This window comes from Colossoma macropomum, unplaced genomic scaffold (genome assembly GCF_904425465.1).
Source record: "Colossoma macropomum unplaced genomic scaffold, Colossoma_macropomum, whole genome shotgun sequence".
Taxonomy (NCBI): domain Eukaryota; kingdom Metazoa; phylum Chordata; class Actinopteri; order Characiformes; family Serrasalmidae; genus Colossoma; species Colossoma macropomum.
Window position 1 is genome coordinate 423,248 of NW_023496042.1, and position 15,763 is coordinate 439,010.

The 15,763-nt window shown below is 39.6% G+C and overlaps 1 protein-coding gene across 2 annotated transcripts in view; it reads right to left on the reverse strand.

Moving 5' to 3' along the window:
* LOC118804330 (receptor tyrosine-protein kinase erbB-4-like) overlaps positions 1-15,763 on the reverse strand; it is a 269,625-nt gene that overhangs the window by 50,537 nt on the left and 203,325 nt on the right. For both annotated transcript variants that reach the window (XM_036564816.1, XM_036564815.1), the window contains 5 exons: positions 12,890-12,980; positions 9,570-9,769; positions 9,266-9,398; positions 7,471-7,564; positions 3,849-4,003 (listed from right to left, as the gene is read on the reverse strand). In XM_036564816.1, the coding sequence (XP_036420709.1) occupies positions 3,849-4,003; positions 7,471-7,564; positions 9,266-9,398; positions 9,570-9,769; positions 12,890-12,980 (673 nt within the window). The remainder of the gene's footprint in view (positions 1-3,848; positions 4,004-7,470; positions 7,565-9,265; positions 9,399-9,569; positions 9,770-12,889; positions 12,981-15,763) is intronic.

Consider the following 15,763-nt stretch of genomic DNA (forward strand, 5'->3'; position numbering starts at 1 on the left):
AGCGATCATTGACTGACAGCAGGGCTTATCACCCACAGTGTGTTTGAGCTTGCAGTAGAAAGGGTACGTTATTCAGCCACGGTCACTTCTTTGATTCATGTCCTCAGATTCTTTAACCTTTGCTTTCAGACTATTAACTGTTCTTTGACGCTGCAGCCTCGTTCTCCTACGGCCGCATTTGGCCATTTCATTCAAAATCCCTTCGAACATGGAGCGGTTGCAATTAGTCTCTTCTAATTTTTGTACAGAAATCATCCCAAATGTTTATGAAGTCTCAGCAGCATGAAATTATGACAAATGTCGAGTTGTACTGACGTAAAAGCCGCATGAATTCTGATCTAACTGTTCAGACTGAGTCACATTGCCTCAGATCGGATATGGATTGGATTTCAGTAGCACATATGAAAGCGTCTCAAATGGGAATTGAAAATGTCAGATTCAGTGTGTTTTTGCAGTTCACACTGCCACACAGATACACATCTGTGTCACATATGACGAAAAAAAATCCGATCTGGGCCACTTTTACCTGCTGTGTAAACGTAGCCTAAGAACAGCTTAGCCAGTTTGCACTTAAGTCCCTGTAGGTACTGAACAATAAGTGTCAGTACGTAACACACCTGGATTTTAAGGGGTTAATTGAGATAGTAATAAGCTAAAAACATAAACAAATATAGATTTTAGAGCTTTTTATTGTAAAGTGTCTGCCTAAGCCTAACCATGAAACCATGAAATTCCAAATTCCTTGTGAAAATAACACTTAATTTGTTCTGCTTTTTAAAAAGTTTCTTTTAAAGAAAGATTTTGATTTGTCATGAGTTTAAATAAAAAAATAATTAAAAATGCTGTCCCTGGTTTTCCTGTCACTAACAAAACACAAAGCGTTTTAGTCTGTAGGCAGCGCCTTATTTTAGCCACACCCCTGCATTTTAGAAATCTGATTACTGTCTGAGTTATGTTGACACAGAGTTTCCCATTACCTAATTACTCAAGTGCATGTAAACGTGTTGATCGGATTACTGACAAAATCAGATTTTCTGCAGTTATTGGATTATTGAGTGCATGTAAGCGCACTCAATGTCAGTTTCCAACTCTGATTTTGAACGAATTTGGTAGAATAACTCAAATAAAAAACAAAACTTCTTAATATGTTAAGGGAGCCCTGACGTTAGAGCAGCAGTTAGTCTATCTCACTGAAGTTGTAGACTTGCATGAACACCATTTCTTTCAAAACAGAACAGCGAATGCAAGCATAGTAAACGCCTGGTCTTTGTCGTGTGATTTTTCTGGTTGACATGATTATGTAGAGAGTCGTATTGCTGCACTGGACGTTTCTCTGCTGCTGCCTGTATTAAGGACCTGGTGTCGTCTTTGGTTTTTGTGTTGTTTTTTTTTTTTTGGAGGTTGTTGCCTGGGTGACTAGATTCAGCAAAGGATCAGTGGAGGCCTGACAGTAACCAACGGCGACAACCGTCACCGTGGAGATGAAGGGAGCGGGGACGCTATGCAACGAAGGGCGAGAGTATCACAAAGATCTTTGATTTTTGGAGTATAGAGAGAACGACAGACAGAGAGAGAGAGAGAGAGAGAGAGAGAGAGAGAGAGAACAAAATAAGGAGAAAAGAGTGCTGTGTTCTGTAGCTTTTCTTGGAACCAGCTTACACAAAAATCCAATTAGTTCTGGGAGCAGCTGGTGCGCCTGCAGGTCTGGGGGGATACATACGCACATACACACATGCATGGGGGGGGTCATATGTATATACACACCGCCCAGCCACTTCCTTAAGTATATCTCCTTGTTTCTACACTCATTGTCCATTTTATCAGCTCTACTGACCATCTAGGAGCACTTTGTAGTTCTACAATTACAGACTGTAGTCCATCTGTTTCTCTGCATACATTTTTACCCTGTTCTTCAGTGGTGAGGACCCCCACAGGACCCCCACAGAACAGTTATTATTTGGGTGGTGGACCATTTCCAGCGCTGCAGTGACACCAACATGTTGGCATGTTGTGAGTGGATCTAATAAAATGGACATTGAGTGTAAATACAAAAAGGTGTACTTAATGAAGTGGCTGGTCAGTATATATGTCTTTATTACAGCACTCATTCTTTGTGAAAGAACTTCTTTCCGTTTTCAAGGAAATCTGCAGGGATATTTTTCCACTCCTTCTAAGTTCAGTCTTAGAAGTTGGTTGTATTGTTTTGTTTCCATTGTCCAAGTAATTCCAATTACAAATTTAGACTCATCAGCCCATAAAACCTCCACATCCCAGATGTCCAGATGTCTAGTTTTGGTATTTTAGTGTAAACGTTCTTCTTTTTCGTCTATTTCCGTTACTAGGGCTTCTTGATCAGCTACACATCCTTTCAGACCCATAGCACTGAGTTGTCTTCTCACAGTGGAAGGATGGACAGAAACACCTGTGGATGTTTTCAGATCTGAAGCAGCTTGATTTTCTCCTGTCTCTCAAAGATGAAAGCTTTAAATGCTGTTTATCTAAAGAGGGCAGTATTGGTGGTCTACCAGGTTTTGCATGGTTGTTGAGAGTCTGCACATCTTCCATTTTTGGGAACCCCTGGTTTTTCACTAATTTTCCTTTGACTTTCTCCTTCCTTACACACATCTAATCTCCCTATAAATGTCTCCTGAATAGCTTGAGCTTAATGGCTGTTTTGACTGGAAATAAGATGCATTTAATAAATAAAGTCTTTGACTTTTGTGGGGTACTGAATAAGTAAGTATCAGTATGTAATAATACTATGTCTGATTTAAGCAATAAAACACGAGAGGGGGTGTGTTATTGTGAAATATCAACACAGTTGTGACGTTATTTGCGATAACACACAACATCAAGTGTTCTATTGCTTTTATACAACAGTTAAATAAAGTAATATAAAGTAATGCGGCATTTAATATTTTTTAATGTTAGCAGTTCCTTCTGCCAGATTATAGTTCCTTAACAAGTAGCCAGTTGCTACGTCAGAGTAACGAGCTTCGCCCACTCACTGCACAGCCAGCAGTTCATTCTCCAGCTCCTTACACGAAATTCCCAAACTGTCATCACCACTGAGCAGCTTTTCAGTCGGCAGCTGTGAGAGAAGAACAGCTAAACAACCTGGAATCAGCCAGAAATGAACCCAATACCATCTTCAGAGTCTGACCAAATCAGACTGAGCCGTAAAACTGGCGCAATATCAGGTTTAGCTCAGTTTTGTCAGTTTTTACCAGATCAGTATTAATGTTGTTTTGTTCCAGCCAGTCTGTAAAGCATCTTACAGCCCATTTAGTTTGGCGAATGGGATTGGGTTCATTTCTGGCTGATTCCAGGTTGTTTAGCTGTTCTTCTGTCACAGCTGCCGACTGAAAAGCTGCTCAGTGGTGATGACAGTTTGGGAGTTTAGTGTAGCCTCATCTTCAGAGTCTGACCAAATCGGCTGTCGGTCAAATGTGATCTTAAAAGCATCCGTTTTTTGTTTGTGGCAAAGTAAGAAGTAAAAACGTTCAAATGGATTGAGCGTCTCCTACAGCTGTCAAAGTCGTTGCTTAGCAACGGCGTCTCAGCAGAGTGATAGTGTTTGTGACTGATGTTATGGTGAAATAACAGCACAGTTAGAACACTTCTCAACCAATCAGCTTGTGTGGCCAGAACTAACTGTTGTATAAATATGTATCATACATCTGTGGCTATACGTATTAAGAATTTTCCAAACATAGCCTTAACCTTAACCTCAGGAATCAAGGAATTGTTTTCAGTTTTACCAGCACTGTTTTTCCTGGTTTTCCTACATAGTCAGGGCATCTTTGTCTTGAAAGTGTAGGAAAACAAGCTCACTCACTCACTCTTACCCCTGGGTGCAGTTGGGGTGGCAGGGATGGCACTCGTTGTTGCTTTCAGCGTATTTGAAGATGAAGCTGTTGGCTCCCTGCAGCCCATCAGGACATTTCTCCACACAGTTAGGACCGTCTTTCAGATGAAGACACTTCGTACACTGATCTGGACCCTACAGCGGGGAGAGAGAGAGAGAGAGAGAGAGAGAGAGAGAGAGAGAGATGGCAAGGGGGGAAACAATAACACACAATAACGCATTTTGTCAGCTCTACTGACCATACCGGAGCACTTTGTAGTTCTACAGTTACAGATTATAGTCCATCTGTTTCTCTGCATACTTTGTTAGCCCCCTTTTACTCTGGTTTTCAGTGGTCAGGACCCCCATGGACCCTCACAGAGCAGGTGCTATTATCTGCAGTGACACTGATGTGGTGGTGTGTTAGTGTGTGTTGTGCTGGTGCGAGTGGATCATATACAGCAGTGCTGCTGGAGTTTTTAAACACTATGTCCACTAACTGTCCACTCTATTAGACACTCCTACCTTGTCAGTCCACCTTGTAGATGTAAAGTCAGAGACGATAGCTCATCTGCTGCTGCACAGTTTGTGTTGGTCATCCTCTAGTCCTTCATCAGTGGTCACAGGACGCTGCCCACAGGACGCTGTTGGCTGGATGTTTTTGGTTCTCAGTCCAGCAGCTACAATGAGGTGTTTAAAAATTCCAGCAGCACTGCTGTGTCTGATCCACTCAAATCGGCGTAACACACCACCACCACGTCAATATTACTGCAGTGCTGAGAATGACTCACCACCCAAATAATTCCTGACCATTGAAGAACAGGGGATAAGTGTAAACACTATATTTAATCAACTTAAAATGCAGCAAAATAGCTTCTTTCAAGTGTTTTCGAATCATTTCCTAATTTAAATACAACACTGGTTCATAGATACGCACTAGTACTTGATGGGAAATAAACAAAGGAGCCCTTTGACACAGTAAATATGTGGGTTAGCCTCTCCTGCACTGGTTGTCACATGGATGGTCAACTTCTTACAGTGTCTAACATGCTTCAGGATGTTAATTATGCATGTTAGAGAGAGTAGATGGACAGGCTTTCACCTGGAAGGAAGAGCGAGGCTGACAGTTGTTGTACACAGTGCCTGACACTGCCCTGTTTCCATGTTGGAAAAACAGCCCTCAGCTGGAGTCATTATTTATGAGGCTGTCTGTAACATTGTGGATCACAGTTTAGAAAGAGTGAGAAGCTCCTCCAGCAGCGCATCGTAAAGATTATTTACTCATGCAGTGGAGCTCACAAATGGGAACTTTGATCGACTCTGCAAAGGGATTTGGCCGAAAATTCATCACATTCCTTTTCAGTGTATAACGTGGAAATCGATATTTTCACAAGGTCCCAGAACTTTGATACTTCTTGGTATGTGGGTTGCATTATTAACCTGAGGAGCTTGCAGTTACCACCGCCAATGACAAAAGCATGGTGAAATGTTGTATGAAGTATTTCTCAATGGCAGCTCTTTGAAACAAAAAAAGAAATTCTGCCAAAAGTTTGTTTCTACACGTTCAGTTGAAGCAAAATCACTTTATTATAATGTAATTATGATGAAATATAATTGCTCTGTGAACGAAGCCAGTCTTTACATTTTGTTTTGATGTTTGTTGCCATGAGACAAACAGAAAAAGACTTAGCAGACCTGAATCTGTCAGTACAGACTGTAAACCGATTTTAAGGCTTACCTGTCATGTAATTACTACGTAATTAATCATGTAATCACTAATGAAATTTAAATTCCATAGCAAAATCAGGACTCTTAAAGGGGTCTAGTGATAACTAGACACTGAAAGCTCATGTACAAACATAGAAAAGAGAAAGTAGTTGCAGAACACTGTTGACTGTTTTTTGATCACTTACTTGGGTTTATACAGTTATTCCAAGTAGTTGCTATGAGGTTGCTATGGTATTCATGCTTGTTGGCAGGAAGTTGCTTGGTGGTTGTTAGGTAGTTGTTAAGATGTTGGTAGGCCATTGCTGTGGTATCCTAGATGGTTGCTAAGGTGTTGCTTGGCCATTGCCATGTTACCCCAGGTGGTTATCAAGGTTTCGCTAGACCATTGCTTAGTATCCCAGGTGGTGGCTACTGTATATGTGTGTATGTATGTAAGTTCTAGTAAGTGTTTGACGGGCAGTGTGATAGATACCGTTTGGACATTATTGGTTGGCAGTTAGAATTGAATTTTCTCAACATTCCACCATTCATAGCCACCAGAGTAAATCTTTGATTTTTACTTTTCATTTAAAGATCAGAAGATCTTCAACACTAAATGATTAAAAGACTTCAACTAACATGTTTAAGAAGTTGGCTTTGTAAAAGTAATAGTCAGTAAGATTCTCAAAGCAAATTCACTGCAATTTGTGCAACATAATTACACGTTCTGAGTGTAATCGTCAAAACCAAAAAGTACTAACTCAAATATCATACTGTACAAAAAGACCACGAGTTCCATTTAAAATGACCTTAAGGAACATGTTTAATTATTTTTCAGGAGGTTTTGCTGAGGACATTAGATATTGTATCAAACCACTTGTATAAAGAATGAACTCAGATGAACTCAAATAAACTGAAAAGGAAGTAAATAAAAAAAAGAGTTTCCAAAACCAAAGACCAAAACATCTTTGATATAGAGAATTTTTTTAACTTCAATTTAAAATATTTTTTGTAGATCTTGAAACATAAAAATTGGGACACTTATAACCTTACAAGTCCTGGTAGCCCACCAAAACTGAAGTTTAGTGCATGGCCATGTACATGTCTTTTGCTCAGATTGTGACATAATGTTATTGCAAATAATCCTAGAGTTTGATTAATCTTTATCAAGTCACTTCTGTGATTCTTTTTGATTGCTGGCTTTTGATGTTTCTTTTGATGTTCTTTAGTTGCTTCATAAAGTCATACCAAGCTACATTAAAAAGTTATTGCCAAAATTGTTTTAACAGATGTTAAAATTCATTGGAAAATTCAGTTAATTGGCGACCTATTCATAATGTTAATGAATATCCAAGGTTAGTTTTAAAAAGCCGATCACTAAACCAGTTATTAAGTCCAGATTGTTAAACCAGTCTATTGGGAGACCAATATTTGTTAAACCAGTCTCTTGGGAAACCAATATTTGTTAAAACAGTCTTTTGGAAGCTTAATATTTGTTAAATCAGCCTATTGGGAGCTCAGTATTTGTTAAACCAGCCTATTGGGAGCCCGATATTTGTTAAACCAGCATATTGGGAACTTGATATTTGCTAACCAGTCTATTAGGAGCCTGATATTTGTTAAATCAGTCTATTGGGAGCCCAATATTTGTTAAACCAGCCTATTGGGAGCCCGATATTTGCTAAATCAGCCCATTGGGAGCCCGATATTTGCTAAATCAGCCCATTGGGAGCCCAATATTTGTTAAGCCAGCATTGTGGGAGCCCGATATTTGCTAAACCAGCCTATTGGGAGCCCGATATTTGTTAAACCAGTCATTTTATAAATAATTCATTGTTATAGAAATCTTTACAGATGCAGTAATTGGAGGTAAAATGCACCATCTGGCCTTAGGAAGCACTTCTTTAGTTACTTACTGGGCCGTGGCAGGTCAGGGTTTTATCTCCAGCTTTATCGCACTGGCTGTCACACTCCACACACACCGAACCATTGGCAAACTCCCGAACATCTCTGAAAAGCACAGACGGTCAGGTTTTTAGTCATGGTCCATGACCCGTAAGGAAGATATGCACATTTTGCTAAAAAATTGCTTTTCCTATGCTTACATTGTTATATTGTGTAGGAGAGATGTTGAGGCCTCTAGAAGAAACTGCCTTCAAGATCATTTAAAGCCATTACATTATAATAAAAATGTGATTTTCTATCATGCTAACAAGGCTAATAAAAATAAAAGCTTGGTTAGCATGAACTTATTTGCTAAACGCTAGCTTCTACCAACTTTCATTAAGTTGGCATTTAATGCTAGTCTTTGCCATAACTTGACTTGATGAGCTGGTAAGTATTTGGCATAAATATGTTCCTTCAGCCTTTAATCATATTAGCATATCTAATACTTCTATAAGATAGAGTTCAGGTCTACTGTGAAACATCAACCTCAGTGTATCAACAGCAGCACAACTGAAAGATAAGCGTTCCTCCTCTGAAAGCAGGGCCTCATTAGTCTGATCTGTCCCAGTACGAGTAGCAGTCGTCAGTATTCTTGTGTTTATTATTGTCCATCTCACAAACGGTTCCATAAGAGACTTATGAGAAGATCAAGAGGGGAATGGAATGGACAGTGGGCAATTAAAGAAGCCTGATCAAAGAAACCTCCTTGGTCTGAAGAAATTGAGAATCAATTTCATGCGTGAAGATGTTAAGGCACAATTTATTATTTTATTAATAAGGAAGAGTTCACAAGTTTATAGCAGTGCTGTTTTGGTCTGATATGATTATTGTTCATTTTTATTGTATTTAAACTTACTGACAAATAAGATTGACTGACTGACTGACTTACTGACTGTCTCACTGACTAGCTGACTGACTGACTGACTGACTGACTGAATGACTTACTGACTGTCTCACTGACTAGCTGACTGACTGACTGAATTACTTACTGACTGTCTCACTGACTAGCTGACTGACTGACTGACTGACTGACTGACTGAATGACTGAATGACTTACCGACTGTCTCATTGACTAGCTGACTGACTGACTGACTAACTGACTGAATGACTTACCGACTGTCTCACTGACTAGCTGACTGACTGACTGACTGACTGAATGACTTACCGACTGGCTCATTGACTAGCTGACTGACTGACTGACTGACTTACTGGGTGACTGACTGGCTGACTCAGTGACTGACTGACTGACTGACTGACTGACTGACTGAATGACTGACTGGGAGACAGACTGGCTGACAAACTGACTGACTGACTAGCTAACTGACTAGCTGACTGACTGAATGAGTGTCTCACTGACTAAGTGACTGACTGACAGACTGGCTGACTAAGTGACTGACTGACTAGCTAACTGACTAGCTGACTGACTGAATGAGTGTCTCACTGACTAAGTGACTGACTGACTGGGTGATTGACTGGCTCACTCACTGGCTGACTGACTGATGGACTGGCTGACTAAGTGAATGACTGACTAGCTAACTGACTAGCTGACTGACTGAATGAGTGTCTCACTGACTGAGTGACTGACTGGGTAACAGATTGGCTGACTTGCGACTGACTGACTGCACCACAAAATGGAATGTGTTCCATACCAAAGTACAAGGCCCAGACATTGGCCTACTTATGGTCATTATCAAACACTCAGGATAGTTAATGATTCATCTTTGCAGAGTTTAGCTGTAATTTGATATTCACACAAACACTCACCCACTGTAGAGATTGCAGGACTTCACACAGGTTCTGCCTCGACTGTAGAACCTGCAGGACAGACACTGATCTGGACCAGGACCCCAACATCCAGCTTCTGAACACAGCTTATCACACACCATCCGCTCATGGGCTGTCAAACACACACACACACACACACACACACACACACACACACACACACACACACACAGACAGACCTAAGAAAGCTAGTAGTAGTAAATGTAATAGTAGTGTCTCTGTATAAATGAAAGCAGGTAGTTAATAGAACACAGTGGCAATATAGGGGGCCAAGCACTCTCACTGCATTCTCGTGGGTCCTTGTTGCTCTTGATGAGGGCTCTCTGACCACTGGTGCGAAACAGGCTGGTCCAGTTGACAGTGTTGTAGTAGCACAGCTGGCTGTTGTTGGTGATGTAGACATTTCCGGCGCTGATCTCCCGCAGGGACTGGAACTGGAGGGAGCTGATCCAGCGCTGCTTCAGGATCAGCAGAGAGATCCCACTGGAGGGAGAGGGTAAAAAAAACTATTAACATAAATGGGAATTGTAAGGTAAAGTTGGAGCATGTGAGCAACAATGACAGGTGGGAAAACAGGTATAAGAAGGAGCCAATTTCCAAATTGTTACATTCACTTTTAATATTAGTACTGCATTTTTAGTATTTTCATGATGTCACCAGGAAAATTTGTTAATGTCAGATAATAATCTATGACAATAATTATGGCAGAGAAACCTTACAAACAATGAGTATGTATATAACATATTGGTGTTATTGATAATGGCTTATAGAACTGTTGCTGTGCAAGTAATATTTGTACATTTCATTTATATACCACCTTTTAAATTCAAGCTCACTTTAAAATGAACAAATGTTTGCTGAAATGGCCAAATTGTCCATATGGCTCTTCACAGCAAGGAAGTGACCATAAGAGTTCATGTCATTGACTACTCTAAGATTTATACTGTAAAGCAATCCATAAGTGCACATTTTGGTTTAGACAAAATTATCACAAACATGCTCAGCAAATGCGTCCTCATAATCTGTATCTCCTGTTTTTTACAAATACTGCATATATTAATGAGAAATAATACTTCAAAGAGAAAAGCACTCAAATAAAAGTGAAGGCCGGAAGAGGTTCGGTTTTACAAGGAGCAATGTTGGCCAGTAGTTGTATCACTGAATCTCTGTGTACATTCATTCATTTCTCTGGCCACTAATGCTTCTCTTGGACATCTTAGTTCATAACCTTTATTTGTAAATTGATTTTATATCGTTGCTTCCACACTTTTAAACAGTGCCTCCAAACTTCTGAGTGGTATGCGTGTTGAAAGTACACTCAAAACTCTGAAAAAACATGAAATTCCATCACCACTTAGAGTTTTGCTTCTGATGACGAATGTAAATGCATATCGCCAAAAATAAATATAAAATAAATGATGCAAAAAGGAGACAGTCTTTGATCTGATAAGATCAGGGAATGTAAACCAGCAATAAAAACAGCATATTAATCAAAGGAGGTCTTTCAGTGCATCAAAGGGGCCGTTTGAAGGCGGGGGATTCAGGAGAAGGCCCGAGCAAGACAAACTGCTTCATTAGTATGATCAGCACAGGGGTCTTTGCTTTCCAAGCTGCTCTGGAGAAAAGCCAGAAAGCCTCTGGATGGAGTGAAGAGACTCTGAATTCACAGGGCTCAGTGGATGAGTGAGGTACTGCGGATTTGAAGCCACTGATCTGATGATATGAAGAATTGTACTGAATCATCTAAGTTAGACTAATAACAAATTATGCTAATGGTACTAGGAGTTATGCAGTAGTCTATGCAGTATGGATACAGCCAGAGATGGGAAGGATGGCACCAGTTACCTATACTTGTTTGCTGTAGATTAACATATATTGCTGAGTACATATTTTATGTTCAGTTTCAGTTTTGTGTTTTTAATGTTTATGATAGGTGAGATAGCCAGCTTGCTAACTGCTATGTTAGCTCCTTGGCTAACCACAGCTGCACACAAGTTACCTCACTGCCACAAACTATGCCATGGTCTTCACCTTGTTGCTACAGATCTGTGTGCAGTATTATACTGATGTGAAAATATAGTATGGCCTAATCTCATTTATTTTGTTTAGCCCTACCCCTTCTTTTCGAGTGTCACCTTACACCTTGGAACTGAGTTACAAGTGGTAGTGGTTGAAATCTTCCCTACGAGATGGGACCCTTAAAAAAAAAGGTACATTACTTCATTAACAGGCTACCAGTGCTGCTCTGTAGGCGACCCTGCCAGTCTGCAGTGACAGCAGAGGAGGGTAAAGTTCAGCTCCTCACTGCTGGGCTTTAGTTACATTTAGGAAATCTTATGCTTTCAAAACAAGGACACAATAATTATTATCGCCCACCCCTAATTCTATAGTGATATGAAGCTGAAGTCGGCTATTCGCCAGCTTCTTGTTTGAATTTTCCTGTTCCACCTTAAATGGAGCAGCAGTTACATTCTGAAACTTGAGGCGTCAGAACTGCTGGACTACTTAAGGTGGAACAGGAAAATTAGCTAGCTAGCTACCATGACATCAGCTACTACTAGTGATTTTTTATGCTTGTTATGAAGAAAATGACCATAAAACATTGATACATTTAACTAAGATAATAAAATGGTTATTGTAATTTGTAACAGAGAAAATTCTCACATTTGTGGGATTCTTTGGTCTCTTGTTCAGCCATCTTGCCAGGTTTTCTTTGTTTCTCATAACTCACTGTTTGGAGTGTCTCTGAAAAACCTCCGTTTGGAGGGCCATGTAGCCCTAACACTTCCCTCTACCCCTCTATCTCAGCAACAATCGGGACACCCTACCCCTAGACGTGAATGCGCAAAATGGAGGGGTAGGGCTAAGTGGTAGGGGCAAGGGGTGAAATGGGATTGGGCCTATGTGTTATAAAGTCATGCCCTACATGTGAATTAAACTAGAAATGAACTGGTCTCTTATATAGCTTTTGTAAATGTGCTGATTAAGTCCAGGTCTTAAGATTAATTAACAACTTATGCTGCGCTCATGTTTGCGTTCAAAAGCGTCATACCGCACCTCATAGCAGTACATAACCAACGGTGACATCAAGCCACATAAATGTTGGCATAGTGACTACAGTGCCGGAGAAGAAGATGATTATCAGACGAGAGCTTTCACAGTGTAGACTGTTTATTTAAGGTGGAAAAAGGTAGGAGGACGCTCGGTACCCTTCGTCTGGAATTCAACAGCGAGAAGTTTGGCATCAGTGGCTCCCTAAAAAATCAACATCTGGTATATTTCATGCTGTGGTTGATGGCAAAAGTTGGTAAAATTTAACTCTTGGTGAAACTTTCCAACATCCAGTTTGCCATCATCTACCACCAACATGTGAATGCAGCATAAGTTGGACTATGGGTGCATGTCAATTTACATTGAGTAATATTGAGTAATTACTTAATAATATGTGCTCATTATATGCTCATTAACTGTCACTCAATTGTCCACAGTTCAGTTAAATTGTATTTGTATAGCACTTTTAACACAGACATTGTCCAAAATGCAGCTGTAGGTCTAGACCCCCCACATGTCCCCTGAGGAACACTGTCAGTGTACACTTTTTACCTGTACAGCGATCTCCCCCCGATCGTAGCAAGGCTGGAAAAGACCCCAAAGTTCGTCATGTTCTCCGGCCATGACTGGATGTTCAAAAAGCCTGAGATGAGAGAAAAGTGCAAATGAATTCACTGTTAGACAATGGTCCAACAATACGAAGCTATTCTGGGAGAAATTATCCTGCAAAACTTCACATGAAGGTTTATTACGTTAAGATTTGCATGATCATAAAAATCTAATTTAAGAGCAAAGCTCTAATATGTTGTCTTTAAACTTCAACAACTTCAAATTTCACGTGTTCAGCTTTACAGGAATTTACATGGTCATGCATCAAACTTCCCTGCCTCATCGTACCCATTTCTCTACACCCTGCATGCCCTACATTTCAGTTTTCCAGCAAAAGTGTTTTTCAATTTTTGTATTTATTTTGTATTTATGTTTATTTATATTCTGCACAATATAAGTGAAAATCTTAGATAATGCTCAGTCAGAGGATGTAGATCACTTGATGACTTGAAGATATACTCAAAAATATAAGGATGCTTGTAGCACAAAAAACTTTACACATCTCATCTACAGAGAATAAATTAATTATGACATTGCTTTTTAAATTTTAGTGCACAATTTCCATTGTTCTTTGCTGAGTTTAACACAGTGGAAAAATGAAATATAAAAATATAAAATGTGCCCTAACTTTTATCCAAGCCACTTTTTTTTTAATGTGTTAAATTCAGCTAATTCAAAAGTACAATATGCAGAAGTGTGTTCTCTGTTAAGGATGTGCACCTATTTTACACATATATATACACCAATCAGGCATAACATTATGACAGCTCTGCTGTGTCTGATCCACTCAGACCAGCGCAACACACACTAACACACCATTACCACATCAGTGTTACTGCAGTGCTGAGAATGATCCACCACCCAAATAGTACCTGCTCTGTGAGGGTCCATGGGGGTCCTGACCACTGAAGAACAGGGTAAAAGGGGGCTAACAAAGTATCAGAGAAACAGATGGACTACAGTCTGTAACTGTAGAACTACAAAGTGCACCTATATAGTAAGTGGAGCTGATAAAATGGACAATGAACATAGAAACAAGGAGGTGGTCATAATATTATGACTGATCGGTATATATATATATATATATATATATATATATATATATATATATATACACACATTAATGTGAGTATATTATTTATACATAAGCAGGCTTGTTCTATAATCCCTAAACTGCAAAGAAAGTCTATTATTTTCAACTGAAAAAAGGAAAAAACAACAACATCATGCTAGTTAAAGATGAATTTTAATGTCATCAACCATAATTTTGTTTGGAATGATCGACAGCCGAAATATGAAGAAGCGATGTCATTGCTCTTTCCTCCTGCTAGCATTTTCATTATGAAGGGAATGTTTCACTTCATTAGCTATTTGGCACACCCGGCAGTGTGGGCTCGAAGTGACGAAGAGCTTTAATATGAGGAACAGCTCGTTGTTGTGCTGTATTTGCTTTTGTATTTCATCTCGCAAATTAATATTTCCCTTCACCAAAAGCGCAAATACGCAACGATGAATGTTCAAAGACTAAGGAGGCGGAAACTCGTAAACGAAGAAGTGATAGATCACACACTGAATGAGTGTGTACACATGAGTGATTGCTAGCTTACACGTAGAAACACAGTTTGGGTGCTTCTTGGTATCTGTTTTGAAAGATAAAAGAGAAGATCTACTTCTAAGGGGCATTGGAAACCCTATTCTGGCACTGAAAAGTGACTGTCAATGGACTGTCCATCCTAGAGTCCAAACCTAAACATCATTGAATGTGATTGTGTCAAGGCCTCAGCAGACTTCTTGCGGAGATGGCGTTCGCCTGGCTTCAGCGAACAATGTGACGTAATTGCAGAGAATACGAACAGTCGCAGACATCGCGCAGAGGCTTCGTTCGTCCTGTCGTGCACATGGCAGCTGGGCTTGGAACAAATTAAACAAAGATGGACAACTTTGAGGAGCTTCGGCTTTGGCAGATACACTAATATTTCACTGTGAAACACGTATTTGTTAAATGAACAATGAATACCTCCTGAATGCAGGATGTTAAGTCTGTTATTCAGTAGTACTAACTAGTACTAAGCACCAAAACATACAGGTTATCTTATATTTAGGTTCACAAGAGGACAAGGCTGAAGTTGGCTTTGTATTCACCAGCTTCTTGTTTGAATTTCCCCATTCCACCTTAAATGGTGGTTGTATTCTGAACTCAAACATCGCCGAAGTGAACAAATCGTGTTCCAACAGTCATGAAACTTATCATAAAATGTCATAGCATATGCTGAGGCCTTCACTTGGATCGTGAGAAAGAGAAAAAACAAACATAACCAACTTCTAAAACTGAACTTTGGAGGTGTGAAAAAATACGCCTGCAGATTTCTTTGAAGAACTGAAAGCAAGTCTCTTAAAAAAAAATACAATTTGTTATAAAGGCAAAGAGTGGACACATTAAATCCTGAAAAATTGATATTAGACTTAGTTGTTGAGGCTTTTGTGTAATTTTCTATACAATAAATTTCTTGCCTTTTTTGCTCCTGATGCTGAAAACTGAATAACTTGAACTTAAAGGCCAAGTAAAGAAGTGAAAGGGGGGGTCTGACTTTTGCACAGTACTGAAAATGGCTTAACAGCCCTTTGCCACCCATTATAAGACCAAAGGAGTGGTCACTGCTCTTTTTTCTCTCTTTGTGCACAGATTTTGTAGGCGTTTCCTTCTGAAAACGTAAAGTTCTGGTAGGAGATTATTATAATAACCCGTCTACTCAAATTTACAAAGTGATAGTAAACACTGACCTGATGATTTTGGATGCTGTTTGAAAATATCTGGCT